Source organism: Hemitrygon akajei, unplaced genomic scaffold (genome assembly GCF_048418815.1).
Source record: "Hemitrygon akajei unplaced genomic scaffold, sHemAka1.3 Scf000120, whole genome shotgun sequence".
NCBI classification, from domain to species: domain Eukaryota; kingdom Metazoa; phylum Chordata; class Chondrichthyes; order Myliobatiformes; family Dasyatidae; genus Hemitrygon; species Hemitrygon akajei.
Window position 1 is genome coordinate 1 of NW_027332006.1, and position 24,556 is coordinate 24,556.

Sequence of the window (24,556 nt, forward strand, 5' to 3'; positions counted from 1 at the left end):
GAACCCGGGAGAGGGTGAAGTAAAGAGCTGGGAAGTTGATTGGTGAAAGAGATAAAGGAGATGGTTAAAGGGGAATCTGATTGGTGAAAGAGCTAAAGAACCGGAGAAGGGGGTGATCCGACTGGTGAAAGAAATACAGGGCTGGAGTTGGGGTGATCAGATTGGTGAAAGAGATGAAGTGGATGGTTAAGGAGGAATCTGATTGGTGAAAGAGATAAAGGGCAGGAGAAAGGGGGATCTGATTGGCGAAAGAGATAAAGGGCTGGAGAAGGGGGTGATCTGATTGGTGAAAGAGATTAAGGAGATGGTTAAGGGGGAATCTGATTGGTGAAAGAGATAAAGGGCTGGAGAAGGGGGGATCTGATTTGCGAAAGCAATACAGGGCTGGAGAAAGGGGTGATCTGATTGGTGAAAGAGATTAAGGAGCTGGTTAGGGGGGAATCTGATTGGTGAAAGAAATGAAGGAGATGGCCAAAGGGGAATCTGATTGGTGAAAGAGATGAAGGAGATGGTTGGGGGGGGGGGGGGGGGATAAGATTATTAACGGATTGGACACGCTGAAGGCAGGAATCATGTTCCCGCTGATGGGTGAGTCCAGATCCAGAGGCCACAGTTTAAGAATAAGGGATAGGCCATTTAGAACTGAGATGCGGAAAAACTTTTTCTCCCAGAGAGTGGTGGATATATGGAATGCTCTGCCCCAGAAGGCAGTGGAGGCCAAGTCTCTGGATGCATTCAAGAGAGAGTTAGATAGAGTTCTTATAGATAGCGTGGTCAAGGGATATGGGGAGAGGGCAGGAACGGGTTACTGATTGTGTATGATCAGCCATGATCACAGTGAATGGCGGTTCTGTCTAGAAGGGCCGAATGGCCTACTCCTGCACCCTACTGTCTATCGTCTAATCTGGTGAAAGAGGTACAAGGGCTGGAGAAGGGGTGATTTGATTGGTGAAAGAAATAAAAGGCTGGAGAAGGGGGCAATCTGATTGGTGTAAGAGACACAGGGCTGGAGAAAGGGGGGATCTGATTGGTAGAAGAGATACAGGGCTGGGGGGGGGATCTGATCGGAGAGGACAGAAGAACAAGGACGAACAGAAAGTGGGAGGAGCACCAGGGAGAGGTAACGGGCAGGTAAGAAGACAAGCTGAGTCGGTGGGGGGGGGGGGGGGACAGGAAAGGAGGAGTGGTGAGGGAGAGGAAGTAGGCAATTAACCGGCAGGAGGAATCGATGCTTATGCCACCAGGTTGGAGAAGGGCCCAGAGGAGGTTGACGAGAATGATGCAGGGACTGAAAGGGTTAAACGTATGAGGAGCGACTGGCGGCTCCGGGACTGAACCTGCAGGTTAGAAGAATGGGGTGTTGGTGGTGTGGGGGGGGAGGCAAGACACAGACAGAGTGGATGTGGAGAGGATGTTTCCTATAGTGGGGGAGACTAGGACCAGAGGATACAGACAGAGTGGATGTGGAGAGGATGTTTCCTATAGTGGGGGAGTCTAGGACCAGAGGTCACAGACAGAGTGGATGTGGAGAGGATGTTTCCTATAGTGGAGGAGTCTAGGACCAGAAGACAGAGATAGAGTTGATGTGGAGAGGATGTTTCCTATAGTGGGGGAGTCTAGGACCAGAGGTCACAGATAGAGTGAATGTGCAGAGGATGTTTTCTACAGTGGGGGGAGTCTAGGACCAGAGGACACAGATAGAGTGGATGTGGAGAGGATGTTTCCTATAGTGGGGGAGTCTAGGACCAGAGGTCACAGATAGAGTGGATGTGGAGAGGATGTTTCCTACAGTGGAGGAGTCTAGGACCAGAGGACACAGATAGAGTGGATGTGGAGAGGATGTTTCCTACAGTGGAGGAGTCTAGGACCAGAGGACACAGATAGAGTGGATGTGGAGAGGATGTTTCCTACAGTGGAAAGTACTGTGTTCATGGCAAGATCTTTAACAGAGTCGCTGAGCAGAGGGATCTTGCGATCCAAGCTCACAGCTCCTTGAAAGCGGCCACGCAGGTCGATGAGGCGGCTAAGGAGGCTTACGGGACGCTCGGTTTTGTTAGTCGAGGCTTTGAGTTCAAGAGTCAGCAGGTGATGTTGCAACTTTATTAAACTCTGGTCAGGCTACACCTGGAGAATTGTGGACAGTTCTGGCCGTCCCAGTACGGAAGGATGTCGAGGCTTTGGAGAGGGGGCAGAAGAGACTCACCAGGACGCTGCCTGGTTTAGAGGGCATGTGCTGTCACGAGAGGCTGGATAAACGTGGGTTGTTTTCGCTCGAGGCCGAGGGGAGATCTGAGAGCAGTTTACCGGATTATCAGAGGCATAGATAGGGTGGACAGGGGGGTATCTGTTTCCCTGGGTTGACATGTCTAGTACCAGAGGGCAGACCCTGAAGGTGAGGGGGTGTGGATGCGAGGGGTAAGTTTTTTTTTGACTCGGAGAGTGTTGGATGCCTGATCTGCTGGAAGAGGCAAATACATTAGGGGCTTTTAAGAGACATTTGGAGAGGCACGTGGAGATGAGGAAGGTGGAGGGATTGGTGTCGTTTTTTATTTGAGTTTCAGCTTGGACGGTACGGCATTGCGGGCCCAATGGCCTGTTCTTGATCTACGTTCTATGATCTAGGACACGGGGAGGGGAGTACAAGATGGACTGAGGGAGGGTTTAACGGACAGTACACCGGTCAAAGACCCTCTTCTCCTTTCCTCCCCAAACCCCCACCCTCCCCCAGCCTCTCTCCATGATGCCGATCCCGGTTAAGGCGGACACAACGTTCGTGGTGACGGAGCCGTTGTGCCAGATCCCGGGATTCCCGCCGTCCTACGACAGCGCGCAGCTCCCGCCGGGGCCCTACGTGATCCCCGGCCGAGAGGAAGAGGCGGCCAGGAGGAGACTGAGAAACCTGACGGTGGGTGGCCGAGGATCCGCCGCGGGGCCGTGCCGATATCGGGAGGGGGGTGGTGGCGGCTAGGGAAGAGACACTCCCTACCGTTCACTGTCTGTGTCCAACCCTCGTACGTCGAGGTCCCCCCGTCCCTCGACACTCCCTACCGTTCACGGTGCGTGTCCTACCCCTCGCACGCGGAGGTCCCCCCGTCCCTCGACACTCCCAACCGTTCACGGTGCGTATCCTACCCTCGTACGCCGAGGTCCCCCCGTCACTCGACTCTCCCCACCGTTCACGGTGCGTGTCTACCCTCGTACGCCGTGGTCCCCCCGTCCCTCGACACTCCCCACCGTTCACGGTGCGTGTCCTACCCTCGTACGCCGAGGTCCCCCCCGTCCCTCGACACTCCCCACCGTTCACGGTGCATGTCCGACCCTCGTACGCCGAGGTCCCCCCCGTCCCTCGACACTCCCCACCGTTCACGGTGCGTGTCCTACCCTCGTACGCCGAGGTCCCCCCGTCCCTCGACACTCCCCACCGTTCACGGTGCGTGTCCCACCCTCGTACGCCTAGGTCCCCTTGTCCCTCGACACTCCCCACCGTTCACGGTGCGTGTCCGACCCTCGTACACCAAGGTCCCCCTGTCCCTCGGCACTCCCCACCGTTCACGGTGCTGTCCTACCCTCGTACGCCGAGGTCCCCCCCGTCCCTCGAATCTCCCCACCGTTCACGGTGTGTGTCCGACCCTCGTACACCAAGGTCCCCCTGTCCCTCGGCACTCCCCACCGTTCACGGTGCGTGTCCCACCCTCGTACGCCGAGGTCCCCCCCGTCCCTCGACACTCCCCACCGTTCACGGTGCGTGTCCCACCCTCGTATGCCGAGGTCCCCCTGTCCCTCGACACTCCCCACCGTTCACGGTGCGTGTCCTACCCTCGTACGCCGAGGTCCCCCTGTCCCTCGACACTCCCCACCGTTCACGGTGCGTGTCCCACCCTCGTACGCCGAGGTCCCCCTGTACTGAATACATGGAAAATGGATGAATATGGGCAATTTGTGGACAATAAGTTGTGTTATCCATTTGAAAACTATTTTAGTTTATTCGGCACTACTTTGTAGCTGAACGTCCTGTTTACTGCCTGTACTCTTTGTTGCTATCTGTCCCCCGCTCTCATCCCCTCACACCCGCACCTTGCCCCCTCTAACTCCTGTCTCTCTCTGTCCCCCACACATTCCCCATCCCTGCACCTCCCTGCCCTCTCTTCCACCTTCTCCCTCTCACCCCGCACCCCCTCTTTCCCGCTTCATCTCTCTCTCTCCACACCTCCCTACTGTCCGCCCCCGTCCCTCACACTCCTCTCTCTCTCCCCCATCTCCGCCCGCTTCTCCTTCCGCCACTCCCTTCCCTTCAAGCTCCCTCCTCCTCTCTCACCCACTCCCCTTCAAACCCCCGCCATTTCTCTCTCCCTCCCTCCATCCCCTTCCTCTCACCCCTTCCCCCTCTCTTTCAGTACAGGAGCAGGGAGGTTCAACTACAGCTGTACAAGGCCTTGGTGAGACCACACCTAGAATTTTGTGTGCAGTTTTGGTCCCCTAATCTGAGGAAAGACATTCTTGCCATAGAGGGAGTACAGAGAAGGGTCACCAGATTGATTCCTGGGATGACCGGACTTTCATATGAAGAAAGACTGGATCGACTAGGCTTATACTCACTGGAATTTAGAAGATTGAGGGGGGATCTTATTGAAACGTATAAAATTCTAAAGGGATCGGGCAGGCCAGATGCAGGAAGATTGTTTCCGATGTTGGGGAAGTCCAGAACGAGGGGTCACAGTTTAAGGATAAAGGGGAAGCCTTTTAGGACCGAGATGAGGAAAAACTCCTTCACACAGAGAGTGGAGAATCTGTGGAATTCTCTGCCACAGGAAACAGTTGAGGCCGGTTCATTGGCTATATTTAAGAGGAAGTTAGATATGGCCCTTGTGGCTAAAGGGATCGGGGTATGGAGAGAAAGTAGGTACAGGGTTCTGAGTTGGATGATCAGCCGTGATCATACTGAATGGCAGTGCAGGCTCGAAGGGCCGAATGGCCTACTCCTGCACCTATTTTCTATGTTTCAATGTTTCCCTCGCAGTTCGGGCAAATGGCCTCGGGGATCAGCTGGGTCTGCTGATCCTGTTCATCGCCCGCTGGCAGCTGGGTTACGCCATGTTGGTCGGCACTCCCTGGTGGACGGGCGTCATTGTGAGTGCGGCCCCCTCGCGGGCCGGGCTGGGTCAGCGAGGAGGGAGGCGGCCACGAGGGAGGCGACGGGCAATGGATAGGGAGGGCTGAGGGAAAGGAGGGGGAGAGGGGGCGGTGAGGAGGGCGGGAGGAGGGAGTTGCACCTGCTCGGAATTGATCGCCTGACACGGTTTATTCAGTCCACAGTGGCCGGGATGTTAATCAAGGCTGTTCACAAGTCCCCAAACAAATCCACGGTGAGTTTGCAGTTCCCTGTCTCCGTATCCTTCCCCCCCTCCCTCTCTCCCCCTTCCCCGCCTCTCTTTCTCTCCTTCGCCATTCTCTCTCTCCACTTCAGCCTTCTCTCTCTCTCTTCTTCCCACTCTCCCTCCACCCCTCTCTCTCCTCCCCTGCCTCTCTCTTTCTCTCCTTCCCCCCTCTCTCCTCCTCCAGTCTCTGTCCCCTCCCCTTCGCTCTCTCTCTCCTCCCCTCTCTTATCCCCTCTCTCCTCTCTCTCTTTCTCCCCTCTCCTCCTTCAGTCTCTTTCCCCTCCCCTTCGCTCTCTCTCTCCTCCTCCTTCTCCCTGTCTCCCTCCCCCTCTCTCCCCTTCTCCCTCTCTCCCCTCTCTCTCCTTCCCCCTTCTCTCTCCTTCCACCTCTCCTTCCCGTTCTCTCTCCTTGCCCCTCTTTCTCTCCTTCCCCCTCTTGCTCTCCTTCCCCCTTCTGTCTCCTTCCCCTACCCACTCTCTCACTTCCCCTCTCTCTTCTCCCTCTCTTCATCCCCCATCGCGGTGTCTCTCACATTTCTCTTCCTCCTCTTCCTCTCTCTCACTCTCTCTTCCCCTCCCTTTTCCCTGCTCTCCATCTCTCCCGATTTCTTCATCTCTTCTCTAAACCCTCTCCCTTTGTCCACTCCTCTCATCGCCCTCTCACGCTCCCCTTCTCTCCCTCTCCCTCTGATCCTCCCCGCCTCTCCTCCATTTTCACTCTCCGTGTCACTCCCCCATCTCTTTTCCACTTTCCTTCCATCTCTGGGACTACCAACCCGTTCCCTTTCTCCCTTACCACTGTCCCTCTCTCTGTCCATCTCCTCGCTTCTCTCTCTCTCTCCTCTATTTCCTTTCTTCTTCTCTCTATCTCTCTGTCTGCCCCTTCTCCCATTCCACCTCCCTAGCTCCCCTCCCTCTCTATCTCTCCTCTCTTCCTTTCCAACCTCTCTCTCTTTCCGCCTCTCCCGCTTCACTTTTTTCCACCCCCTCTACCTCCCGTTCTGTTTCCACCTTCTCTCTCTCTCTCTCTCTCTCTCTCTCTCTCTCCTCTCTCTCTCTCTCTCTCTCTCTCTCTCTCTCTCTCTCTCTCTCTCTCTCTCTCTCTCTCTCTCTCTCTCTCTCTCTCTCTCTCTCTCTCTCTCTCTCTCTCTCTCTCTCACTCACTCGCCCCTCTACATTTCGTCACGTACACACGACCCTGTGAATAGAACAGAATACAGCCGGAGCCCGGTGTTGCTGTTAACAAATCACTATTTTAATCGGAACTACCAAATATAGTAAGAAAGTAAACCAAGATTTAGCAAGATTATGCATATATGAGGTAAAAATAAAGTTCTCAAACTCATTCAAGCTCAGTTGGCAGGAGTCACAGTCCAAAATGGAGGGTTACGGGGTAGTGTGGGTTTAGTACTATTTTTTAAAGGATTATATGGGTCAGCACAACATGGAGGGCTGAAGGGCCTGTACTGTGCTGTAGTGTTCTATTCAAAACAAGCCGCAGGGAAAATCATTCATTGTCCATCAGATAACTCCACCTCCCTCACCATAGTAAACAAGTCTTTCTCCCCCCCCCCACCTCCCTCACCATAGTAAACAAGTCTTTCTCCACCCCCCCCCCACCTCCCTCACCATAGTAAACAAGTCTTTCTCCCCCCCCCCCACCTCCCTCACCATAGTAAACAAGTCTTTCTCACCCTCCCCGCACCTCCCTCACCATAGTAAACAAGTCTTTCTCCACCCCCCCCCCACCTCCCTCACCATAGTAAACAAGTCTTTCTCCCCCCCCCCCCCCACCTCCCTCACCATAGTAAACAAGTCTTTCTCCCCCCCCCACCTCCCTCACCATAGTAAACAAGTCTTTCTCCCCCCCCCCCCACCTCCCTCACCATAGTAAACAAGTCTTTCTCCCCCCCCCCCCACCTCCCTTCCTATTTCTCTCTCTCTCCCTGTTCCTATCTCCTCTTCCTTTCTACTTTCTGGCTCTCTCTCTCTCTCTCTCCCCCTCCTTCCTCTCTCTCATTCCCCCCGTATCTTATCTCTCTCCCCCACTCTCTTTCTGCATCCCTCTCACCCTCTCTCGATCCACCCTCTCTCCTCCCTTTTCAATTCCTCTCCCACTCTCTCTCTGTGTCCCTCCTCCCGCACCGTTTCCATACACACATTCCCTCGCTCCCCCCTCTCGCTGCTTTCCCTGTTCAGTTGGTCTCCCCCCGTCACTTCCACTGTCCTTTTCAAACTTATCTCTCTCTCCTTGTCTCTCCCCCTCCCTCTCGCTCTCCCTTTCTCTTTCTCTCCTCCTCCCCCCTCCTCTGCCTCTGCTCAATTTTTCCCTCGCTCTGTCCTCCCACACTCACTCTCTCTTCCTTCTCTCTCTCTCTACGGTCGACCATCGCCTGCCTGGTTGCGAATGTGATCTGCGCCCTCGCCTGCACTCCCGCCGTCATCCTGTACTCGCTGAACGTCCGCATCTTCCCCTGCCTGCATCGGGTACTGCTACACCGGATGCCGGATGCTGAGTGTTCCGCCCGCCCCCCAACACACACACACACACACACACACACACACACACACACACACACGCACACACACACACACACACACACACACACACACACACACACACACACACACACACACGCTAGTGAACAAGCCCTCATCCACGGCCTTCCACTCTCCCGCGGCGCTACCATGCTCCTCTCGCGGTAGCGCTCCCTCACTCCACGCAAAAGCCTCCTCCGAACCCACCCTCCCCCTCTGTTGTAGCGGCCCCTCTCTGCTCTCTCCCCCCCTCCCTCCCTCGACAACTTCCTCCGGCAGCTCGTTCCACAGACGGACCACCCGTGTCCCTCTAAACCTTTCCTATCCGTGTCCCTGTCCGAGTGTCGTTAATGTACCTGCCTCGACCACTTCCTCCGGCAGCTCCTTCCACAGACGGACCACCCGTATCCCTGTAAACCTTTCCTATCCGTGTCCCTGTCCGAGTGTTGTTAATGTACCTGCCTCGATCACTTCCTCCGGCAGCTCCTTCCACAGACGGACCACCCGTATCCCTCTAAACCTTTCCTATCCGTGTCCCTGTCCCAGTGTCGTTAATGTACCTCCCCTCGACCACTTCCTCTGGCAGCTCCTTCACAGACGGACCACCCGTATCGCTCTAAACCTTTCCTATCCGTGTCCTGTCCGAGTGTCGTTAATGTACCCCGCCTCGACCACTTCTTCTGGCAGCTCCTTCCACAGACTGACCACCCGTATCCTTCTAAACCTCTCCTATCCGTGTCCCTGTCCGAGTGTCGTTAATGTACCTGCCTCGACCACTTCCTCTGGCAGGTCCTTCCAGAGACGGACCACTCGTAGCCCTCTAAACCTTTCCTATCCGTGTCCCTGTCCGAGTGTCGTTAATGTACCTGCCTCGACCACTTCCTCTGGCAGCTCCTTCCACAGACGGACCACCCGTATCGCTCTAAACCTCTCCTATCCGTGTCCCTTTCCGTGTTTCGTTAATGTACCTGCCTCGACCACTTCCTCTGGTAGCTCCTTCCACAGACGGACCACCCTCTGAGTGAAAAAATTTCCCCTCGGGTCCCTATTAAATCTGTGCCCTATGATTCAAGATTCCCCGACCCTGGGGAAAAGTCTGTGCACGTTCACCCTATCTGTGCCCCTCGTGGTTTTCACACCTCTGTAAGGTCCCCCCTGCGCTCCAGGGAATGAAGTCCCTACCTGCACGACCTCTCTCCATAACTCAGCCCCTCCAGTCCCGGCGACACCCTCGTAAATCCTCGTGAGCTCCCGCCTCCGGTACACGGTGCCCTGTCCGACGATGGCGGTCATGTTAAACGCCGCCTTCACCGCCCCGTCTGCCTGTGACCCGACTTCCAGGGAACCATAAATTTAGGAAAATCCAGGAATCTAGGAATAATGGTGCATAGTTCCCTGAAGGTGGAATCTCATGTGGATAGGGTGGTGAAGAAAGCTGTTGGTATGCTGGCCATTATAAATCAGAGCATTGAGTATAGGAGTTGGGATGTAATGTTAAAATTTTACAAGGCATTGGTGAGGCCGAATTTGGAATATTGTGTACAGTTCTGGTCACTGAATTATAGGAAGGATGTCAACAAAATAGAGAGAGAGTACAGAGGAGATTTACTAGAATGTTACCGGGGTTTCATCACCTAAGTTACAGGGAAAGGCTGAACAAGTTAGGTCTTTATTCTTTGGAGCGTAGAAGGTTGATGGGGGACTTGAAAGAGATATTTAAAATTATGAGGGGGATAGATAGGGTTGACGTGGAAAGGCTTTTTCCATTGAGAGTAGGGGAGATTCAGACAAGAGGACATGAGTTGAGAGTTAAGGGACAAAAGTTTAGGGGTAACACGAGGGGGAATTTCTTTACTCAGAGAGTGGTAGCTGCGTGGAAGCAGCTTCCAGTAAAAGTGGTAGAGGCAGGTTCAATTTTGTCATTAAAAAATGGACAGGAAAGGAATAGAGGGATATGGATTGAGTGCGGGTCGGTGGGACTAGGTGGGAGTAAGCGTTCGGCACGGACTAGAAGGGTCGAGATGGCCTGTTTCCGTGCTGTAATTGTTATATGGTTATAAACCAAAACTTGGCGTGTTCCGTTAATCGAAGGCTAAAGTTCTCCGTCTCTCACCCCTCTCCCTCTTTCACCCCCTCCGCCTCTCACCCTGTCCATGCCTCACTCTCTCTGTCTCTGCCCCCTCTGTTTACCCCCGTTTCTCTTCCTTCCCTGTCCGACCTCTCTCATCTCCTGCCTCTCACATCTCTCTTCCCCATCTGACTCTCATGTCTCTCTCTCTATCAACTGTCCTTTGCCACCTCTCTTCTTTCTCCCCCTTCCCTACCCCCATCTCTCTCCCACCCACTCCCTCTCTTCCTCACCCATTGACCCCTTCTCTTCCTCCCGGTCTATGTCTCCCCACCGCCTACCCCAATACCCACTCTCACTCACTCGTCTCTCTTCCCCGGCCATCTCCACCCATGCCCCTCCCTCCCTCTCTCTCTCTCACCTCTCACTCACCCCATTTCTCTCTCTCTCTCTCTCCACTGCTCTCTTTCCGTCTGGCTCTCTCCCCCCTCCCATGCTCCCTCTGCTCTGTCCCTCCGCCAAACACCGAATCTCGCAGAGGTTTGTCAGCGGGATCACGGTGATCTTGCTGGTCAACTGCCTGGTCTCGCTGGTGATGTCCGTCCTCACGGCCGTCGCCAACTGCAGGGACCTCGAGTGCTGCGCCGCACAGCCTCCGGTGGGTGAGTGGGATCTTCCTGTGCACGGGGGGGGTGTGTATGGGCGGCGAGGGATGGGGCATAGGGACAAGAGATGGGGGAGGTGAACAGCGTGGGTAGGGAACAAGAGAGTGGAGGGGTAGAGAGAGATGGGGGCAGAAAAGGAATAAAAGGGTGGGGAGAGGGGTGGAGAGAGGAGGTAGGGTGGAGGGGGTGGAGACAGGAGGATAGGGTGGGGAGAGGGGAGGAGAGAGGAGGATAGGGTGGGGAGAGGGGAGGAGAGAGGAGGATAGGGTGGAGAGGCGTGGAGAGAGGATCATGGGGTGGAGAGAGGAGGATAGGGTGGAGGGGGTGGAGAGAGGATGATGGGGTGGGGAGAGGAGGATAGGGTGGAGAGGGGTGGAGAGAGGAGGATAGGGTGGGGAGAGGGGAGGAGAGGGGAGGATCGGGTGGGAATGATGGGGTGGGGAGAGGAGGATAGGGTGGAGGGCTGGAGAGAGGAGGATAGGGTGGGAAGAGGGGTGGAGTAGGGTGGAGAGAGGAGGAAAGGGTGGAGAGGGTTGGAGAGAGGAGGATAGGGTGGGAAGAGTGGTGGAGTGGGGTGGAGAGTGGAGGATAGGGTGGAAAGGGGTGGAGAGAGGAGGATAGGGCGGGGAGAGGAGGATAGGGTGGAGAGGGGTGGAGAGAGGATAGGGTGGAGAGAGGAGGATAGGGTGGGAAGAGGGGTGGAGAAAGGAGGATAGGGTGGAGAGGGAAGAGAGGAGGATAGGGTTGGAAGGGGTTGGAGAAAGGAGGATAGCTTGGAGAGGGGAGAGAGGATGATGGGGTGGGGAGAGGAGGATAGGGTGGAGAGGGGTGGAGAGAGGATGATGGGGTGGGGAGAGGGGTGGAGAAAGGAGGATAGGGTGGGGTGAGGAGGATAGGGTGGAGAGGGCGTGGAGAGAGGAGGATAGGGTGGGAAGAGGGGTGGAGAAAGGAGGATAGCGTGGAGAGGGGTGGAAAGATGATGATGCGGTGGGGAGAGGAGGATAGGGTGGAGAGAGGATGATGGGGTGGGGAGAGGAGGATAGGGTGGAGAAAGGAGGATAGGTTGGAGAGAGGATGATAGAATGGAGAGGGGTGGAGAGAGGATGATGGGGTGGGGAGAGGAGGATAGGGTGGAGAGGATGATGGGGTGGAGAGAGGAGCATAGGGTGGGGAGAGGGAAGGAGTATAGGGTGGAGAGAGGATAGGGTGGGGAGAGGGGTGGAGAGAGGAGGATAGGGTGAGGAGAGAGAGGTGGGGGAAGAGATGGAGAGAGAAGAGCGGACAGAGAGAGAGGGTCTCATCTCCTCTCCTCACCTTATCTTTCTTCCCTCCCCTCATCGATCTGACCACTGCCTCTCCCCCACCCTGCAGAAAATGGTGGTGATCCACGCCAACCAGCCCGCACCGCCAGACCTCGCCTCCGTCTTCTCCGTCAAGCCGGCGCCCACTCCTGCCTTTGACGGGCCCCAGTGACGACACGTCCCCCCTACTCCACGGGACAGCCTGAAGGATTCGGGCCGAGCGATCTGAGGCTCAGCCCGAAAGAAAAGTCAAAGCAGGACTTTCGAGACTGAGGTGGGGAGGGGAGGATAACGGTGCTTGCCTCTTCCCGTAGTCACATTCCCTCCCCCGTGGGAACCCCGCAGTTCCATCTCCCTTGTTACGAGCCGCCCCTCTCCCACCCTCGGCTCTCGTCACTCCTCAAACACTCCGCTCTCTCTTCCCTCTATCACCGCCCATCTCACCCTGGCTGGCGGCCATTTTGTGATGGTTACCATTGGCAACCGCTCTCCCCGCATCATAGAATGGGGCAAACCTTTTTCCTCACCTTCCACTCACTTCCCTCCCTGTTTATTCAATCTCAACTCCTCATCCCTCCTCTCCTTCCCCTCGGTGCCCGCTCTCACATCTCTCCATTTAACCTTCTGCCGACTGCCATTGTGTGACAGTCAGATCCTCCTTTCCACTCCCTCACACTCACCATCTTGTCACCCTCCTTTCCACTCCCTCACTCTCACCATCTTGTCACCCTCCTTCCCATCCCATCACTCGCAAACCCTTTCCCTCCCTCCCCTCGCTCTCCTCTCCCCGCTCTGCATCGTATGCTGTTTGCGGCTGCCATGTTGCGATGCCAATCTTCACCTCTCCTCATCGCCCTCTTTCTCTCTCTCTGTTACCCAGTGAGTCACTCCCGTACTCACCCCGTCACTCCTGACACCCTTTCCCCTCTCTGGTCCCTTGCCCTTTCTCCCGCCATCCACCGCATTTTGGTGAACATTTTCTGATGGGAAATTTCGCTCCCCCACCCAATCCCTTCTCCCCCGTCCGTTGAGTGAGTCACTCCCCTCTCCCTCGTTGAGACAATGAACTCCCCGACCCATCAGCCCTGACCGCGTCCCCGACCCCCGCTCCCCCTTTCTCCTTCCGACGCCCCACTTTTTTGCTGCTCGTCTTATTTGTGAAGGAAATCTCACCACCCATTCATCCCCCACTATTGAAAACGTCACTCCCCCACACCCCACATCCTGTCCAATCAGACCACTCCCTCCCGTCCCATCACTTCCCCTCTCTCCCCGTCCCATCACCCCCGCTCCCTTCCAGTCGTTTCACTCCTCCTCACCCCGTTGTTGTCTTCTCCATGTCGGCCTCCAGTTTGTGACAGGAACTTTCGCCCCTCCCCTTTCCGTCCCCTATTGAGTCAGTGACTTCGCCACGCTCACCGTCTCATCAGTCCACTCCTCGTCCCGTCACTCCTCTTCCTCCCAAACCCCTCACCCCTCCTACCCAAAACCCTCATGTATATGTGTATGTGCGAATATCTGAGACATATACATTAGTTTATTCAATGACAACATTATTAGAATTAGAACATATATACAATATGGAAGACGATATAAAACACAAATTAAAATACTGTTATTACAAACAATAACACACTCGATCCCGGGATTGTGTCCATGGGCACCACATGTTCCTTCGCCATAGATTCTGAGTGTGACAGTGGCCATTGTAAGTCAGTGTCTCACTCCATCCCTGGCGGCCACATTAACCAAGGATTCGCCCATTTTAAATCAGCGCGTCCCTCCATCTCTTGTGCTCACTTCTACCAAAGCCGTCACTCCCTCCCCATCGGCCATTTCCAGTGAAGCGTCGGACATCCCACCTCTCCCGGGAGTTCCGGGAGTCTCACGCATATTGATAGCGGCTCCCTGACGCCCGCAAATCGTTTTTTTTAGAACGAGAGAGAGAGAGAATTGAATACTCTGCCATAGCAGAGTAAAAGAAAATACAAAACGTACTTCACCCCAGACTACACTAAAGTGTTCCCCTGCCTAATAGGGGTCAAGAATAATGACAATGTTGCTCGTTGCACTGTTTGCAACATTGAGTCTTCTATTGCCCATGGGGGGTTGAATCATTGCTGAGGTGAGTTTAACGGGTGTCATTCGTTCATTAGCATAGCTAACGCTATTTAAACTAGTTGGCTGGCTGCTAAGGAGCTGCTCTATTGCAGACATCCCACCTCTCCCGGGAGTTCCGGGAGTCTCCCGCAAATTGATGGTGCCTGCTTCCCTGAAATGAGATTTTGCAGGGTGGGATTAATTGAGTGATGGAATGGTGCAGACGGAGCTTCACTGTGTGTTTGCCATTGCAAGTGTGTGATGGGACGGTGTGGAGGGAAATTCACTCTGTGTCTGACCCCGGGAGTGTGGGATGGGACCGTGTGGAGGGAAATTCACTCTGTGTCTGACCCCGGGAGTGTGTGATGGGACGGTGTGGAGGGAGATTCACTCTGTGTCTGACCCAGGGAGTGTGTGTGACGTGACGGTCTGGAGGGAGATTGTCTCTGTGTCTGACCCCGGGAGTGTGTGATGGGACTGTGTGGAGGGAGATTCACTCTGTGTCTGACCCAGGGAGTGTGTGTGACGTGACGGTCTGGAGGGAGATTGTCTCTGTGTCTGACCCCGGGAGTGTGTGATGGGACGGTGTGGAGGGAGATTCACTCTGTGTCTGACCCAGGGAGTGTGTGATGGGACGGTGTGGAGGGAGATTCACTCTGTGTCTGGTCCCGGGTGTGAGTAAATTTACAAATGTAAATTAAACAATGTGTGAGCTGCTGACATGCGGGAATAAATAAGCTGCTCCCGACTCACTCACAGTCACACACAATTAACTGACCGGTGATAACGAGTGACAGGTTGAATAATCAGTCCCGTTTCTCACCGTCACTCTGCATCGGGGAACGATGATTATAAAATCACACTTCAGGGCCGTGTCCGGGATCGCTGCAGATCCAGGGTCACTGCCGAGGGATTTGTCAATTTAACATCATTATATCGGCCAGGCTGCCGAATGCACTGTCCTCAGCAAAGGGAGCAAAAGGATTCTCTCCCGGGTTAATCCCCCCCACCCCGGGACACCGGTGTCCCAGACTGAGCCCCGGCCCACGGGCTCTTCCTGTCCGGGTAATTCCCCGGGGTGTCACGTGGGAATCTGGAACACGCACATCTAGCGGAAGCTGCTCTGCCGGACAACAGGCGGAAACACGTCACTGCGGGACCGCTCCGAGCGACACACAGCGCGAGGCCTGAGCCGGTTCCGTTAAAACCGTTGGGAATCGCCCCCGGTGCGCGGCCATTGAAGGTAAGGGCGGGAGTTAAAGGGGAGGTTGGGGAATCGGCCAAATGTCCCCATCCCGCGGGCGGGGATGTTCACACGATCACTCTCAGTCCGCGTCTGGGTTCCTGCAGAGATCTCAGTTCCTTCTCCCCGGTCTCAGTGAACCGATTCCCGTACAGCCTGAAACGGATGGGAGAATAAAGATGAAATGAACAGATTACACAACAGTGTCAGTAATAGGCGACCGGGGTTAATGTTTCAACAACACTCACAGACAAATATCACCAGAAAACCCGCGGATCCGCTGATATTTTATCACATTGAACATTAACACAAATACTCACAGGATCCGCTCCAGACTCGGGAGGGTCAGTATGAGGGGGCGGAGAGCGGGGACAGATCCGTCTGTCATCGAGTTCCATCTCAGGTCCAGCACCGTCAGTGATGGGTTTGTACTGAGAGCGGAGGCGAGATCCTCGGCACCAGAATCTGTGAGACCGACTTTCCACAGCCTGGAGATGAGAGAGAGTGAGGGTGAAGGACACAGAGAGACAGGAGACGGTACAAATCCCCAGTGTTTATCAGTAACACAATTACTGATCACATTAATGTTCAGTGTCAGACACCCAGTGACTGTAAACACAATCTCCCACAGTCTGGTACTTACTGCAGTTTCAGTATTTTACACTCCGGGTTCCTCAGAGCCGCAGACACCAATTTCACTCCTGAATCTCCCAGTTCGTTATAACTCAGGTTCAGCTCCGTCAGTGATGTGTTTGTACTGAGAGCGGAGACGAGATCCTCGGCACCAGAATCTGTGAGACCGACATTGTCCAGCCTGGAGATGAGAGAGAGTGAGGGTGAAGGACACAGAGAGACAGGAGACGGTACAAATCCCCAGTGTTTATCAGTAACACAATTACTGATTTTTTTCTTCAGCACGACTGCGCAAGTCGGCCAGTGAGAACAGCGAGAAGAGTTTAAACGGAAGACAGATTTACAGAGCGAGCGTCAGAGGAGCGGGAGACAGAGTAGGAAGGCTTTGGCTCAACGGGGCTTCGGCGATAAAGGGTCGAGGCGAGGTGGGTTACCTGTTTACATTACAGACAGAGAGTATGTGTGTGAGGCTGGTTTTCTGTGCTCGGTGTCAGATGTGGGAAATCCTGGAGACTGCCAGCCTCCCGGATGGCAACATCTGCACCCGGTGTGTCGAGTTGCATCTCCTTAGGGACCGAGTTAGGGAACTGGAGATGCAGCTCGATGACCTTCGTCTGGTCAGGGAGAGCGAGGAGATGATAGGGAGGAGTTACAGGCAGGTGGTCACACCGGGGCCACGGGAGACTGAAGAAGTGGGTCACAGTCAGGAGAGGGAAGGGCAAGAAGCCGGTACTAGAGAGTACCCCTGTGGCTGTACCCCTTGACAATATGTACTCCTGTTTGAGTACTGCTGGAGGGAGTGACAGCCTGGGGGGTGGGGTGATGAAGTAACAGTGGCCGTGCCCCTGGCACAGAGTCTGGCCCTGTGGATCAGAAGGGCAGGGAAAGGAAGAGGATGGTAGTAGAGAAAGGGGACTCTATGGTTAGCGGGTCAAACAGGCGATGCTGTGGATGCAGGAAAGAAACTCGGATGGTAGTTTGCCTCCCAGGTGCCGGGATGATTCAGATTGTGTCCAAGATATTCTGCAGTGGGATGGAGAACAGCCACAGGTCATGGTACATATTGGGGCAAATGACAGAGGTAGGAAAGGATAAGAGGTCCCGAAAACGGACTACAGGGCGTTCGGAAGTAAGTTGAGAAACAGGACTGCACAGGGATTACTGCCTGTGCAATGTGACAGTGAGAATAGGATGAGGTTGAGGATAAATGCGTGGCTGAGGGATTGGAGCCGGAGATAGGGATTCAGATTTCTGGATCATTGGGACCTCTTTTGGAGCAGGTGTGACCTGCACAAAAAGGACGGGTTCCACTTGAATACCAGGGGGACCAATATCCTGGCAGGAAGGTTTGCCAAGGCTACTGGGGAGAGTTTAAACTAGAATTGCTGGGGGTGGGAAAGGAAAGGAAGGTTGGCTCACAAATAGAGAAAATTTGGAGACAGTGCCAGAGGGAGGATAGGCAGGTGATAGAGAAGGGACGCTCTCAGACCGATGGTTTGAGATGAGTCTATTTTAATGCAAGGAGTATGATGAACAAAGCGGATGAGCTTAGAGCGTGGTTCAGCTCTCGGAGCTATGATGTTGTAGCCATTACAGAGACTCGGATGGCTCAGGTGCAGAAATGGCTACTTCGAGTGCCAGGCTTTATATGTTTCAGAAAGAATAGGGAGGGAGGCAAAAGAGGTGGGGGTGTGGCACTGTTGATCAGAGATAGTGTCACGGCTGCAGACAAGGAGCACTTCATGGAGGGGTTGTCTATGGTGTCTCTATGGGTGAAAGTTAGGAACAGGAAGGGGATCAATAACTCTACTGGGTGTTTTGAATAGACCACCCAACAGTAACAGGGACATCGAGGAGCAGATAGAAAGACAGATTCCGGAAAGGAGTAATAATAACAGGGTTGTTGAAGTGTGAGATTTTAATTTCCCAAATATTGATTGGCATCTCCCTAGATTGAGGTATTCAGATGGGGTGGAGTTTGTTAGGTGTGTTCAGGAAGGTTTCTTGACACAATATATAGATAAGCCTACAAGAAGCGAGGCTGTAGTTGATCTGGTTTTGGGAAATGAACCTAGCCAGGTGTCAGGTCTCTCAGTGGGACAGCATTTTGGAGATAGTGATCACAATTCCATCTCTTTTACCACAGCATTAGCGAGGGACAGGAGCAGGCAAGTTAGGGAAACCTTTAATTGGAAGTGGAACTATGAGGCTATCAGGTTGGAATTTGTAAGCATAAATTGGAAACAGATTCTCTCAGGGAAAGTTACCGAAGAAATGTAGAAAATGTTGAGGGGATATTTGCGTGGGGTTCTGAGTAGGTACTTTCCAATGAGACATGGAAAGGATGGTAGGGTACAAGATCCGTGGTGTACAAAGGCTGTTGTAAATCTATCAAGAAGAAAAGAAGAGCTTACGAAAGGTTCAAAAAACTAGATAATAATATGAATCTGGAAGATAAGCCTAGCAGGAATGAGATTAAGAATGAAATTAGGAGAGCTGGAAGGGGTCATGAGAAGGCCTTGGCGGACAGGATTAAGAAAAACCCCAAAGCATTCTGCAAGTATGTGAAGAGCAAGAGGATAGGATGTGAGGATAGGACCAAACAAGTGTGACAATGGAAATGTCTGTATGGAACTGGAGGAAATAGCGCAAGTATTTAATGAATCATTTGTTTCAGTATTCACAACGGAAAAGGATCTTGGTGATTGTAAGGATGACTTGCAGTGGACTGAAAAGCTTTAGGATGTAGATATTAAGAAAGAGGATGTGGTGGAACTTTTGGAAAGCATCAAGTTGGATAAGTCACCAGAACATGACGGGATGTACCCCAGGCTACTGTGGGAAGCGAGGGAGGAGATTGCTGAGCCTCTGACAAAGATCTTTGCTTCATCACTGAGGACGGGAGAGGTTGCAGAGGATTGGAGGGTTGCGGATGTTGTTCACTTGTTCAAGAAAGGGAGTAGGGATAATCCAGGAAATTATAGACCAGTGAGTCTTACTTCAGTGGTTGGTAAGTTGATGGAGAAGATCCTGAGAGGTAGGATTTATGAACATCTGGAGAGGCAAAATATGATTAGGAATAGTCAGCATGGCTTTGTGAAAGGCAGGTCATGTCTCACTAGCCTGATTGCATTTTTTGAGGATGTTTCTAAGCACATTGATGAAGGTAGAGCAGTAGATGTAGTGTATATGGATTTCAGCAAGACACTTAATAAGGTACTCCATGCAAGGCTTATTGAGAGAGTAAGGAGGCATGGGATCTAAGGGGACAGTGTTTTGTGGATCCAGAGCTGGCTTGCTCACAGAAAGCAAAGAGTGGTTGTAGACGGGTCATATCCTGCACGGAGGTCGGTGAGCAGTGGAGTGACTCAGGTATCTGTTCTGAGACCCCTAGTCTTTGTGATTTTTATAAATGACCTGGATAAGGAAGTGGAGGGATGGGTTAGTAAATTTGCTGATGACACAAAGATTGGGGGTGTTGTGGATAGTGTGGAGGACTGTCAGAGGTTACAGCAGGACATTGATGGAATGCAAAACTGGGCTGAGAAATGGCGGATGGAGTTCAACCCAGATAAGTGTGAGGTGGTTCATTTTGGTAGGTCAAAGATGATGGCAGAATATAGTATTCATGGTAAGACACTTGGCAGTGTGGAGGTTCAGAGGGATCTTGCGGTCCAAGTCCGTATGTCACTCAAAGCATCTACGCAGGTTGAATCTGCAGTTAAGAAGGCATACGGTATATTGACCTTTATCAGTCGTGGGATTGAGTTTAAGAGTCGAGAGGTAATGTTGAAGCTATATAGAACCCTGGACAGACCCCACTTGGAGAACTGTGCTCAATTTTGGTTGCCTCACCATAGGAAGGACGTGGAAGCCATAGAAAGGGTGCAGAGGAAATTTAGATGCATGTTGCCTGAATTGGGGAGCATGCCTTATGAGAATAGGTTGAGTGAGCTCGGCCTTTTCTCTTGGAGTGATGGAAGATGAGAGGTGACCTGATAGAGGTGTACAAGATACTGAGAGGCATTGATTGTGTGGATAGTCAGAGGCTTTTCTCCAGGGCTGAAATGGCTAGCACAAGAGGGCATATTTTTAAGGTGCTTGGAAGTAGGTACAGAGGAGATGTCAGAGGTAAGTTTTTTTTTTACTCAGAGAGTACTGAGTGCGTGGAATGGGCTGTCGGCAGTGGCAGTGGAGAAGGAAACGATAGGGTCTTTAAGAGAATCCTGGATGGCTACTTGGAGCTCAGAAAAATAGAGGGCCATGGGTACAGCCTAGGTAGTTCTAAAGTACGGACATGTTCAGCACAGGTTTGTGGGCCGAAGGGCCTGTATTGTGCTGTATATTTTCTATATTTCTGCGTTTCTACTGATCACATTAATGTTCAGTGTCAGACACCGGATGACAGTAAACACAATCTCCCACAGTCTGGTACTTACCACAGTGTCTGTATTTTACACTCCGGGTTCCTCAGAGCCGCAGACACCAGTTTCACTCCTGAATCTCCCAGTTCATTCTCCCCAAGTCTAAACACAGACAGACAGATTGATGAACAAAGTGATTCAAACCGTGGGTCTGGGGGAATTTCTCTCCCTCGGATATTTCAGGAAACAATAAACCCTTCAGTAAATCACTGATCTGAGTTCCCATCACTATCAATGTCCCTCACTGCCCAGCTCCAGGGTATTCACCGAATGTCAGTACTTTAGTCTGTCGGTGTGACCCTGTAAAATACACATATTCTGTCTCATTCCCCGATGGTTAGAAAAGTGTTCCTGATGTGAGAGCGTCAGGAGGGGCAGGGATGAAGGATGGGAGAAAGTCCCACAGTGAGGAAGATTTGTGAAAGTGTCCATGGGAGACGGTGGAAGAGACCCCACCTGAGGAAAAGAGATAGAAAGACAGAATCTATGATAGGAAGGGGATGGGGAAGAGAAATCCCTCAGGAGGAAGGAGATAATGATGAGCGATCCCACAGGAGGAAGGGGAATGGGGATGAGAACTCCCACAGCAGTATACCGATGGGAAAAGATAACCGCACAAGATGAGATGATCCAGAAATAGATTGTACGGGAGGGGTGGGTCTGAACTGAGGCCCACAATCAGGAGAGGAGATGCGCCCATGGGGTCTGGGTATCTGGTAGTGAGCACAGTCACACAGGTGGACTGATGGTTATAGTCACACATGGGGAGAGGCAGGGAAGGACAATCTCACAATGGTATTTCTTTCCTTCTCACTGGGACAGTCTGCTGACGGTCTCTTGTCCCTCACCGGGAAGGGGGTGTGAATCTCTGACCCAGCTGCTGCAGTCAGTGTCGGTCTGGGTGTCAGTAACAGTGAGAAGGAACATTGTCAATGGACGTGTCACAGGCAGCGAGAAACACGGCCATTCCTGTGATTTACTACCATTAAACCAATGGCCGTTGTTCACTGATCTGATGAAGTCTCCAACATCCCTTCACAAGGAACCACAGAACCCTCCCGTCCTGGGGGAATTACTGACCGATCCCCTGGGTATTTGTCACAATTCTTCTTAATCAGATTTACTACAAATTTACCGAAATTCCTTTACATTGAAACAACACAATGAGGCAGTTTCACAGTTCAGAGTGAGAGATGAATCAAGTTACCTCAACTCCTGGCACTTGTGTAGCCCGGGTCCCAGCCACTGGATTCCTTCACACTGAATGTGGCAGTTCCCCAGGTCGAGGTGTTTTATTGTATCACAGAGTCCAATGGCATGAGACAGGACCGCGCAGTCAATCGGAGTCAGTGTCTTTTCACTGAATGAAAGTGTTTCCACAGATCCAAGTGCGGCCTGAGCCAGTCCACGATTCTGAGACTCAAACAGGTAGTGCAATGTGTTCAGGAGGCTCCTTTTACCAGCTTCACTCCATGTGTTTCCACTCCGGCGTTTAACCTCCTCCTTCACCCAGTCAATCACCCGGCAGGTTGTTTGATGAGGAAATGGACCCAGAAACTCCTCCAGGCCCCGAGCTGTCATTGGCGAGGAGAGACCAGCAACAAAACGGAGAAATACCTCAAAACGACCATCTGTTGTGTTGTGGGCTTCAGTGAGGAATTTCAAGATATCCCCGAGATGTGGATTCAGGAATTGTGCGACTGCAGCTACAAACTCTTGAATGATGAGGTGTGGGAATGTGTACACCACGCTCCGGGCAGAATCCTCTCTCTCCAAAAGCTCCATCAGGAACCCGGACAGGAACTGGGAAGGCTGCAGATTGTAGTTGATCAAATCTCCATCTGTAAACACAATCTTCTTCTCGGACACTCCTCTGAAGGCCATCTGACCAACCCTGAGTAACACATCACGGCGGTTCTCAATCTCACGGCCGTGGTTTTTCAGAATGTTATAAATATAGTAGGAATATAGTTGGGTGATGGACTTGGGAACTCGCTGCGGGTCCCTGACTCTTTGTGTGAAGAAGGGGCCCAGTGCCAGAGCGAGGATCCAGCAGTAGGAGGGGTTGCAGCTCATGGTGTACAGGATCTCGTTCTCCTTCACATGTTCGAAAACAGCTTCCGCCACTATCTGATCTTCAAAATACCTGATGAAATATTCCTTCCGTTCCTCTCTGCCAAATCCCAGGATTTCAGCCCAGACACTGATCTCTGCCTTTTCCAATAATTCTAACGCAGTGGGGCGGGTAGTCACCAGCACTGAACACCCTGGGAGCAGCTTGCCCTGGATTAAACTGTACACAATGTCAGACACTTCACACCACCACTCGGGATCTGGGCACTGGTGCTTGGGTTCTGTATCTCTCCGACTGTCCGCAAAATCGATTGTGTGCTTGAATTCATCCAAACCATCGAATATAAACAGCAATCCCTCTGGGTTCTTCCAGACCTCTCTCAGGATATTCCCCAAGTAAGGATACTGATCCAGAATCAGTTCCCTCAGGTTTATTCTGTTGTTAATGGTGTTTAAATCGCGGAATTTGAAACTGAAGACAAACTGGAACTGTTGGTATATTTTCCCCGTGGCCCAGTCATAAACAATCTTTTGTACCATTGTTGTTTTCCCGATCCCCGGGACTCCGGCCACTGCTGCTGAACTCCCAGATTTGGATTCACTCCGGGAAAAGCTGCTCTGGAATAACTGATCCATCCGGAGTTTTTCCAGCTCTCTGCGGAGATGTTTCTCTCTCCACTCCTCGTGGTCTCTGCCTCTTGCCAGCAGCTCATGTTCCACCAGTCTCCGATCTCGAACAGTAGAAATGACCGTGAGCTCAGCGTATCGATCAACCAGCTGGAAAACCTTCACCTTCTCCCTCATCAGGATCGTGTTCACTCTCAGTGTTTCAGTTTGTGCCCGCAGAGTCTCCTTGTGTTTCTGTTGAACATCTTCCATGGGAACAGACAGTGGACAAACTGTTAGATGCCTCATCTCAGAACTCAGTATTTAAGTACACAGGAGTTAGCTCAGAGCTGTTGCATTAATTGAATTTGTCAATGGTTGTTCGTACAGTAAAGTAAATTCAATTAACAGACTGCTGACTGGACAGAGAGGCCTGGTCCAGATAAACACCAGGTCATCACATTTCCACATTAACTGTGCTGTGAAGGTGAGTATTTCCCTGGTAGTTTACTGACCCCCGACTGTCCCGTACCGGACAATCTCCCACTACTGTCACAGATATCATTGCTCCTGAGGAGGAATCTTTTAATCCCCAGTGTTGATGTGGCGTATGGAGATGGAGAAGAGGGTGGTGGGCATTCTGTCAAAGGAACAGGTCGGGGAATCACAGCTCCCCCTCCCCTCCCACCGTCACTGATTCAAAATACAAAGAAGAAGCTTTGCTGATCAGAACATGCACTGCGGGTGGGTGGGTAGCGTGCGTGGGATCTCAAAGTGTGTTCAAATCCTGTCATGGGTGAGTGGGGTTATGCACTGTGTCCGGCCTCTGCCAGGGATGTATGGGGAGGGCACAGTGTGTCAGGAACATGTCAGGTGTGTCATGTCTCACAGTGTGTCAGGACCCTGTCAGGAAAGTGTGGAGTCTCGTAGTGTGTCAGGAACCTGTTTAGGAGTGTGAGGGGTCTCTGCGTGTGTCAGTATCCGGTTAGGAGTGTGGGATTTCACATCCTGTCAGGACCGTGCCAGGGGTGTGTGGGGTCTCACACTGTTTCAGGATCATGCCAGGTGTGTGTGGGGTCTCAGTGTTTCAGGACCCTGTGAGGTGTGTGGGGTCTCACAGTTTGTCAATTGATAACAGACAATAGGTGCAGGTGTTGGCAATTCAGCCCTTTGAGCCAGCACCGCCATTCAATGGGATCATGGCTGATCATCCACAATCAGTACCCCGTTCCTGCCTTCTCCCCATATCCCTTGACTCCGCAACCTTTAAGAGCTCTATCTAACTCTTTCTTGAAAGCATCCAGAGAATTGGTCTCCACTGCCTTCTGAAGCAGAGCATTCCATAGATCCACAACTCTCTGGGTGAAATTTTTTTTCCTGAACTCCGTTCTAAATGGCCTACCCCTTATTGTTAGCTGTGGCCTCTTGTTCTGGACTCGGGAACATGTTTCCTGTCTCTAGCGTGTCCAATCCCTTAAGAATCTTATATGTTTCAATCAGATCACCTCACATCCTTCTAAATTCCAGTGTG

General features: G+C 52.5%; 1 protein-coding gene across 1 annotated transcript in view; it reads right to left on the reverse strand.

Moving 5' to 3' along the window:
- Positions 1–13,477: 13,477 nt before the first annotated feature.
- LOC140723605 (NACHT, LRR and PYD domains-containing protein 3-like) overlaps positions 13,478–24,556 on the reverse strand; it is a 75,494-nt gene continuing 64,415 nt past the window's right edge. Inside the window, exons 7-11 of the mRNA XM_073038171.1 lie at positions 21,554–23,291; positions 20,362–20,448; positions 15,933–16,103; positions 15,610–15,777; positions 13,478–15,445 (exon numbers count right to left, since the gene is read on the reverse strand). Of these exons, the coding sequence (XP_072894272.1) occupies positions 15,358–15,445; positions 15,610–15,777; positions 15,933–16,103; positions 20,362–20,448; positions 21,554–23,291 (2,252 nt within the window). The 3' untranslated portion in view covers positions 13,478–15,357. The remainder of the gene's footprint in view (positions 15,446–15,609; positions 15,778–15,932; positions 16,104–20,361; positions 20,449–21,553; positions 23,292–24,556) is intronic.